The following is a 9,307-nucleotide window of genomic DNA, read 5'->3' as shown; positions in this document are numbered from 1 at the left end:
CACCCCCCACCGATCCATCCCTTCGCCCCCTTCATATCCATAACGGCATTACAGCATATTACACATTGGACAGCGGTTTGACACCCTTGCTTGGAGGATCCTACAAGTCACCAAGGATGTTGCCGAACGACTTCTTGCCGAAAACAACGGTGGCGGTCAAGCAGGTGATGTGTTCGTCGTCCACGGTGTAGACGTCGGCCTCGACGGTGTATTTTCCCTAATTTAATAGTCAGCATGGGTTGTTGTTGTTGTTGTAGGAGAGGGTGATAGTGATAGAAAACATACAGGTGGGATCTCCTTGGGGAGGTCAACAGACTTGGTGATGGAGATCTTGCCCTTCTCAATCGGGCAGTCAAGGTCGACGTTCTTGATCTCCTTGCAGAGATCGGCCTGGGTGTTAATGAGGCGGATGTAGCCGTACTTGACCTGGAGGTTGACGTAGGCGCCTTCGAGGATGGTCTCCTTGACCGTGCCGCTGGCCTCGATGATGAGGGTGGTGCCACTGGGGGAAGAAAATGTTAGATTTCTGTTTTTTTGTCATGTTGATATGATTGACATCTGATTTTGGTACACATACGCCTCAGGTGGGTTTGGACTCAAGTCCACCTTCTCGATAGTGATGATATCGTCCCCGCGGTCGGCATCGCAGTACTTGAGGGGGTTATCACCGGGAATTTGAAGATCGTCGCGGCGGACAAGTGATTGCTTCTCACTGCGGAAGGTGTTGAGGGGGTTCGCGCTGACCGCCGTGGCGAGGGCGAGAAGGGTTGTTGAGAACCTCATGGTGAGGGCTGGTTATCGGTGGAGAACAGGGAAAATGCGGGGGAAGATGATGGCCCGGTGACAACTGGCTTCTGTTGTCGTGGGATTTTGATGGCGGAATTGATGGTTGATTCCGCGTGTGAAAATCAACAAGTTTCTGACAGGTGATTATTTTGCAAGTTGATGAGAGGTCGATGATGATGGCGACAAACGGAGCGGCTGACTGGCTTTACTGTTGAGCAGAGAGGCGGGCGGTGTCATTCGCCTGCTGCCCGTGGTTGGCCGCCTCCAAAACCCCAACCGCACGTCATGGGTGATCCAGCCTTCTTTCCAGCGGGCGGCCGTGCACGGCAGGAACCTGGGGCGCCACAGACACTTGTCTCATTGGGGGCGTGTCATGTGAACCGGGGTGGGCACTTTTGCCTTTGCAAACCAATCACCGCTTGGGAGTGGCGGGCCGAAACAGGGGTCCAACGTGAATCTGCAGACCCCCGCACACAGGATCTCTCCAAGCGATACGGATGGACATCGTGGACTTTTCCAAGATTTAAACTTGTCCATCACAGACAGTCCTCTCGGAATCCAGATTGTGTATATCTAGGATTATTGCTGATGAACTCTTTTATATCGGTCAGTACATGATTTGATGATTGCTGACAGGTTGCTAGCAGATGACATACACCAACATGAATTCGGCCGACAGAATGGCAAGACGATGAGAGGACGGGACCTGCGTAGCCAGCATGGTGGAACGGCTCCCAGCTTCCGATAGCCATTGTTTGTTAGTCAAATGTGCGGAAGCAGACGTGACACCAATAATTCCTACGAGATGTCCAGTTCACAACAGCTTACAACCCAGCAGCACCCACGCCAGCCACGAGCTAGCTTCCCTACCTTATCAGCAACGGCCTCATGCTTGTCTGAGACTCTGCCGGACCTTTGCCCCTGGATATCAGTCGTGGGAGCTTCGTGACTCGGTCGCGCGCTGGTGGGGCAAAAGGTTGTTGCGGTCCTGCAAAGCAACCATGCTGTAGCACGGTGCAACGATGGCAACATATTGGTGATGTTTGGTCGCAGTGTCTTTTGGAAAGGCCTTGATGCGAGACCCCTATCCTCCTTTTAGCAGGATTCGTCCAGGAAGTAGTCTTATCGCTGGAGATCTATCTACCCCGCCACAAGCTCATAGTAGGGTGATGTTTATCAAGGCACTGGCGTTGATGACTCTACAACGGACTTCTTCTGGAAAGCATTCTCCAATACGGCCTCTTGAGAAAGACTTGGCACCGACAACAGATGGAAATCTGGAAACGTGACGTCAGACAGGTAGTCCCGGAAACGGACCACATCTTACAAGCACCAGCGCCAGCAGAGAGCTTCCATGTCCTTGCACTTGCACGTCCAATGTTTTCAGACAGGGTGAGCTTTTGCTGTGAACTGATTCACGGTGTGGACAGGTGTCTACGGCAGTGTAAGGTGTCATCAAGCTCAGGGGTCTAGGGGGTGAATCATCTGGGTGAAAGAAAACCAAGAGGCAAAGCTTTCACGCGGCACTGTTTGCCAATCGGATCACAAAAAGTAGAATTCACCCTACACGGCTGCCAGGCCTGGAAAAGTATCTGGCATTTGCTGGATGATGGGAATTATAGATGGTCGAGAGAGAAAAACGGGGCCATGCTTCTCAACCCCCGCCCTCTTCGCAGCCTTGCGCACAGTACACCACGACCCCACGGCGAACACCAATGAGCAAGGCAAGGCACCCTTTCAGGCCATCCACTTCACAGGGTGGCCTGTTTTTTTGCTCACAGCAGCTCAGGAGTTTCTCCGGCGACCTCTGTGCTGTGGGATTCCCTGCCATCACCAACATGCTCCCTTTTTCTCCTTTTCTCAAACCTTCCTTTCAGCATTGCAAACCCACTGCAACCCGCAAAATTTTCCCGGCCTAGTCGTGGGCAACTCCTCACCACCACTCCTCTTATATGGAGCCAAACTCGCCGGCTCTGCTAACTGCGAGTTGCCGACACTTTTACAACTTCTGGTTTGTGTCTCTTCTCCATTATCACTCATTTCCAGTACTCCCGGCGATATCTACCACAGTATCTGCACGAGGTGTGCAGGATTTTGCTGCTGACAGTTTGCATGTCGCTGTGTGCGAACGACCTCCTTTTCCCCGCCCTTCAGCTCAGGCAAGCAGTCAAGAGTCAGTCACCTCAGTCCGAGGGCGATTTGGTGCGCAAAGCAACCTACCGGTGCGTTCAATCAACCACCAAGGGAGCCCCGCCCGCATCTTCCCCTCCTCCAATCCCGAGGGCGCCCTCTGAACCAACAATGCCCACCAACCTTCACCCTGAGTTTTCCCTTCATTGGGGCACTGCACTGCCTGGAGTGATGCCTCAGGCACCTCTGCCGCCGACGGCATCCAACCAACCAACTGCACCAGCAAAGTGGCGCTTGGAGGCTAGTGTACTCGGGTACTTTCCAAGGTTGGGTTTGCCCTCACTCGCTCCTCAATTTTCTTTTCGTTGTCGGCGTCGCGCGCTAGAAGCCCCATCGCCGACAGGACTGGGTGAACAAGAAGAATGCTGCTGAAAAGGTTCAGATGGCAACTCTCAGGTCGTCTTCCTCGGCTCTTCGTCTTCGGCCACACCCTCCCTACCCCCCCAAAAAGAAGCTCAAGCAAGGTCCTTGACCTCTCACCCGAATCCCCCCAAGGCTTTGCCAATGCAAAGTCACGGCTCGCCTGGTCTGTGCTTTCACATTCCCTCTGCTCTGGGCAACTTGTCCCAGTGGCCCCCCCCGGTCCCAGTCCCAGTCCCAGGTCGCAGACCCATTCTTTTGGCACACGGGGCTTTACTGAACGCAGCGCAGCGTGCTGTGGGCGGGTGGGCAAGTGGCAGCGCTCCTCTCTCTCTCTCTTCTCTGGTTCCTCGTTGTTGTGGGCCCCCCTCTCTGCTCTTGCACTTTCCCACTCCTCCTCCCCTTCAAACTCTTCCTCTCTTTATTCAGTCCGCATTTTTCGCGTCACCCATTCGTCGCTCGCCTCTCGACCACCCGAGCTGGATTTCCAACCATTGCGCCTCGCGATTTATTCCCGCCTACTGCCTGCTCGAGCACCTTTGTCCTCGAGGCGCTTCTTCCTCGCTCACCACCACCATTGTGCTCCCGTCAAGAGAGCCTTTCGTGACGATCGCCACATTTTTACTCTCGACACCCACACCGTTTTCGGGTTTCCCTTTCAGCAACACCGCGAGCCAGTCTGACTCACCATCGTCCTAGCTTGACAGCGACATATTTTATTCATTTTGCTGATCGAGCTTCCACCGCGACCCCAACAACAAGACGTGTCCTTCTACAGGGCCCTTTCTCTACAACAACCCCGACCGACCCGGCCAGCCACGCAGCCGACCAACCGATCGATTCGCGAGCCAGAAGGGGATAACCATCATTCACTGGCAGCTCGCGTCCGTCTCTGATTGCCTCTCGAGGCGGGCATCCCATCGGCGTCGTCGGATCCCTCCCGTGGGTTGATCACATCGTCAGATCAAACGGATGACACCCTCCTCTTCTCCGGTCCAATCCTCATTGCGGCACATACCTTACGGTCAATCGCGTCAAATCGCGCGACCAGTATGCCCTTCAGACCAAAAAGATAATCATCCGTACAATCCCTCGGTCATCCCGCCATCGCGAGGTTATCATCAAGATTATGACAGACAAGCTCCCACCATTGCAGACGCCTTTCGCGCCTCCTAATCAGACTTCACCAGCTTCGTTTTTGCCTCCAGCAGCCGCTGCGGTTCGAGATGATCTGCCGAGGCCGGAGCCTGTCGAGGAAGAGCCATACACGATAAAGTGTGTGTGCAATTATCCAGACGATGATGGTAATACTATCTTCTGCGAGTCATGCGAAACGTGGCAGCATATCGAGTGCTACTATCCCGATAAGGTCGAGGATGTCTCTGCTGCCGACTTCCCGCATTCTTGCGTGGACTGTGATCCACGGAGCATCGATTCACAGCAGGCACATGAACGTCAGCGAGCCAGGATAGCAGGCCCCCTGGCGGCAGATCCGTCGGATAAGAAGCCGAAGCGCCCTCCCACCAAGAGCCACAAGAAGAAGCCAAAGCCAACAGATCTCCAGATCAACGGACATGGCCACCACAGCATAGAACATGCGACAAAACATCCCGCTCCACACGACAACCGCCAGCCCAGCAAGAAGACGAAGGGCTCACACAAGTCCAGTCAGTCGATCAGCGCGCCGGGCCCGAAACGAAGTCCTTCCTATGGCAATGCCAAAGCAGCGCACTCGCACCCTTTGAGTCCTGCCACCACCCCTCCCGATCTTCCCGACGACTTTGAGATACACACCTACTCCCAAACCTTCCAGCTGCTCTGCAATGAGCAACCGTCTGTTCGGAATGTCAAGGTCAACAGTTTTGCCGGACTGTCAGTCTCCAACACGATGACGAGTTGGCTGCGCAATCCGGAAAAGATGAAGAAAGAAACAGGCCTGTCAGGCAAAGATGTATTTTCGAAGCTTCCTGACAATGCCAGCTCGCTCAGGGGCAAGGTCGAGGTCCAACAAACCAGGAAAAATGTCGCGCCAGGGACAGTGTTGCAGTGGCATGATCTCCGAGCGACATCGACAATCGAAAAGGACTCGCTGCTTATGGAGGTCAATGGTCACATTGGCTTCCAAACCGAGTACTGTGCCGAACTAGAGAATCGATGGGACGACCTCACCACCCCGCTCCCTTTTGTACTCTTTCACCCTCTCCTCCCCCTTTATATCGATACCCGAAGAGAGGGTTCCGAGGCCCGCTTTGTCAGGCGCAGTTGCAGGCCAAATGCCGCCCTTGACACGTTTCTTTCCGACGAAGGCGAATATCACTTCTGGCTCGTGAGCGAGCGAGACATTGCACCCAGAGAACAAATCACGATAGCATGGGACTTTAGGTTCCCCACCGCCCAGAAGGCGAGGATGCTCCGAATTCTTGGTCTAGGCGACGAGGTGACGGGTGCCCAGTCTGAAGTTGCCGCCGATGAGGAAGAGTATCTAAAGCTGGCCAACTGGGTGTCGATCGTGCTTTCGGAATTTGGAGGGTGTGCTTGTGATCTAGGACCCGAGTGCGCGTTTGCCTTGTTTCACAGAAAACACCTAAACAAGACACAACCAAAAAAGACCAAGAAGCGCAAGCCGAAAGCTCAGCATGCGATCTCGCCCAGCAGCACAGGACATGCCACCAACAGCCGAGCTCCTAGTGAGGGCCACTTGGATGATGCTCCTGAGCACGAGCATAGGTCGATATCTGGCTCCTCCCGCAGCAAACCACCGAGTCGCGACATGACGCCAACAGCGCGTCAAGGTTCATTCGATACCCTTGGGATACTTACCGAGCCGACGGACCGCGACAAGCGAAAGGTTGCCATGGTGGAAGACTCGTTCCGCCGCATGGAGCAGCAGCAACCGCCCCGTAAGAAGAAGCGGGTGTCAGATGGGACTGCCGCACCCCATTCAAGGGCTTCCAAAGCCAAGTTGACTGCGCAAACATCAAACGTATCAAATGGTTTATCCGACCGCCTCTATGCCGACGTTGGTACGGGTACCTCTGTCCGAAGCAAATCCGGGTCGCCCACTTCCCCTCATACCATCCCACCGCATGGTCGTCATACGAAAAAGGCAGCCTCTAGAAAAGGCTCAGTCGCTGCTGCCCCTCCTCGTCCGGTACCGACTGCCGATCCACCAGTATACGTCGATGCCGCCGTCCAGACGGATCCTGAGCGAGAAACAGCGACGCCTCAGCGGAGGGTGGGATGTGCTTTGAGGAAAAGAGCTTTGGATAACCGTCGTCAGCTCCGTGCCGAGGAGGAAGAAAGGAGAAAACGAAGAGCGATTGACCATGCCGGTTCCATCTCAGGGGCCGAATGTTCGCCCGGTCAAGGATTATCCTTATCATCTCCGGTTTCATCCAAGGGACCCGACAGCAGCCCAGCGACAGTTGTCAGCTCCAAGGATATGGCCATGACGGATGCCCCATCAACTACAAAACCGGTCGTTAGCCCATTGTCGATGGCGTCGATGAAGCACAAATCGCCCGATCTCCGGGTGCAAATGCCTCCAGTCCCTGCGTTTGGCAGCCCGGTTTCTGGCTCTTTATCCGCCGGCACCCCGTTATCTGCTGGCGGGTCGGTCATGCAGTCACCTTTCTCTGTTAACGGATTTCCAAGTCCATTTGGTCCACCATCAGTCAACGGCATAGCGCCCGCCCCTAGTCCGGTGAAGAAGAAGATGAGCCTAAGCGACTACAAGCGGAGGATAAACGAAGGCCGACCATCGGCCGCGACAAGCCTCAAGCCTCCCTCCACGACTACAGAGGAGCCCAAGTCTGCTCCAGCGGAGGGTTCCGCGCCGTCAACATCAGCTGTGACGGGTAGTGCAACGACTTCGACGACCGCGCCCAAGACCGGTGGGAACGACAACCAAAGTACCGGCTCAGTTGCCCCGTCCTCCACTGCAAAGGATTGATGTAGTCCACCACTTGGTGTGTGACGAAAGGCTATAGCGACACTGGCAAAACCGAAGGGGGTGGCGGCATAGAACAATATGCCCATGTAATAGTATATAGAGATGTCGAAATGTTGTATTGTGTTTTGGGAGATAGCTGCTGGGTTTCAGTTAGCGTTTATCAAAGGAAGAAAGAGGCTAGGCGTAAGGGGAGAGGAAACCGACATCCGGCATTGGCTTCCTCTGCGCAAGTCAGTTGAATGGTTGCTTTTTCTTTCCTTTTTTTTTCTGCTATTGTTAGGTCGAACGCAAAAAAGGCGGTTCGACAACTTTTATCAACTTAATGATATGAAATCAGGCTTGGAGTTTGGCAGCGGGCCCGGGTCTTGTTTTTTTTTCTTGGTTTCGGTCATTATATCCTTTTGGTTTTGGTTGTTTCTTTCAATATGTGGTGGTGATGGTCACCGTCTTTTTTTCTGGTCCCTCAAAACGGGGGGTGGATGGATTGAAAGATGGGATGGGATTGCTCGGGGGTGGTTGAATGTGTGTTTGTGACTAATGGCTGGGAGAGGGTGAAAAAAAGGCAGAGGAAAGGAAACGGAGGTGGGAAACGAAGAGGGTGTGGGCTTGGTTTTAACTGACCTTTGACCACGATCAATCATTCTTACCTTTCTGAACTTTCGGTATCTCTTTTTTTTGGGTTTTTTTTTCTTGGGGCGTAAAACCTTTTCAGGGAGGGATGGGAAGGAAATAAGGGCTCGGAAAGGGGGGGAAGGGGGAAGAGGATCTTGGGCTGGGTTTGGGATTTGCTGCTGCTTTTTCTTTTTGGCGTTACTAAACCACAACGGTTGTGTGTTTTTTTTTTTTTTTTTCGTTTCTTGTTGTTCCCTTGAAAGCGATATAGTTGGGTCCGGTCTCGATAGGACTGGATTGTTTTCTTCTTTCTTTCTGTTCTTTTTTTTCCGATCCAAGGAAGCCGAAAATGTAGGGTTTTTTTTTGGTCGGAAAAAAGAATGGGAAAGATAAAATTGAAAGGAGAATTTGGGTCCGTTCTTTTTTTGTTTTTTTACATCTTGAAATGATGATATGATGATTGGTGCTTGTAAGAGTTTCATGTGTGTTGAGTTTTGAATGTCGAATTTGGTGAGGATGTTAAATGTATGGGTGTTGTGAAGGTTGAGTGGGTGTGTTGTTGAAGAGAGAGAGTGAACAGGAGAGGGGTAGACTATCATGTCTTCTTATCCTCCGTTATTCGGGGTGTGTTTGATATCCAAGCTGGATGGCTGGTGTTTTGGGAGAAGGATCACTGAAAAGAGGTTATAGTTGTAAGTCGAAGATGGTAAATCAAGTCGAAGATGATAAATCCTAAGTTGAAGATGGATGACAGCTGCACAAATTGTGTCCGTTGTGTGGACTCTCTGCCAAGAAAGCATGAAGTTGGGTGAAAAGTGAGGGAGGGATTTTATGGGAAAAGGGAGAAAAAAGGTTTGCATTATTGTATCAGGAGAGAATGGGGGGAAAAGGGAGAAAAAAGGTTTGCATTATTGTATCAGGAGAGAATGGGGGGAAAAGTGCAAAACCGCCAGCACAGCGCCCACCCACGAGCACAGGACACATGATGAATTTACAGCGTTGTGCACTCACAATTGATTTTTCTGCTTGGCTGTGAGCCACACCTGCCTTTGTTTGTTGTGAATCCTTGCTGTCCACGTTTTTTTGCCACTTTTAATGGGATCGTGGACGGGGACCTTGATGGACACGGAGTGAGAGAGGTGAAGTCGAGCAGTGAAGGGCTGTGGGAAAGAGAGACAGATACTTTGAAGATGTGTGTGTGTGCCTCTCTCTGCCAAAACGCCGCTTTGGGGGGGGCAAACCATCTACATGCATCCCAAACACCAAACGTCAAGTTTCCGGATCCGAACTACATCAGCAGACTACGGCTTGAAAAGAAAATCCCCAAGTCTAAGATTCTCGGTCCCGGACGGCCATGAATGACTTGACCCCTCTGCTGCGCACCGGACAATGAACTGATGCCCGGAG

The 9,307-nt window shown here is 52.7% G+C and overlaps 2 protein-coding genes across 2 annotated transcripts; one reads left to right on the top strand and one right to left on the bottom strand.

Annotated features, from left to right (window-relative positions):
• Positions 1 to 100: 100 nt before the first annotated feature.
• Positions 101 to 783, bottom strand: PODANS_3_3830 (uncharacterized protein; the record flags this gene model as incomplete). Its single annotated transcript, XM_001909133.1, has 3 exons — positions 101 to 217; positions 286 to 502; positions 578 to 783. The coding sequence occupies 3 exons, from the start codon at positions 781 to 783 to the stop codon at positions 101 to 103; spliced, it is 540 nt and encodes a 179-aa protein (XP_001909168.1).
• A 3,682-nt stretch (positions 784 to 4,465) lies between these two features.
• PODANS_3_3820 (uncharacterized protein) lies at positions 4,466 to 7,288 on the top strand (the record flags this gene model as incomplete). Its single annotated transcript, XM_001909132.1, has 1 exon — positions 4,466 to 7,288. One exon carries the CDS (start codon positions 4,466 to 4,468, stop codon positions 7,286 to 7,288), a length of 2,823 nt encoding a protein of 940 aa, XP_001909167.1.
• Between the last annotated feature and the right edge of the window lie 2,019 nt (positions 7,289 to 9,307).

The sequence above is a fragment of the Podospora anserina genome, chromosome 3 (assembly GCF_000226545.1).
Source record: "Podospora anserina S mat+ genomic DNA chromosome 3, supercontig 2".
Lineage (NCBI taxonomy): Eukaryota > Fungi > Ascomycota > Sordariomycetes > Sordariales > Podosporaceae > Podospora > Podospora anserina.
This window is presented reverse-complemented; position numbering and strand designations above follow the sequence as displayed.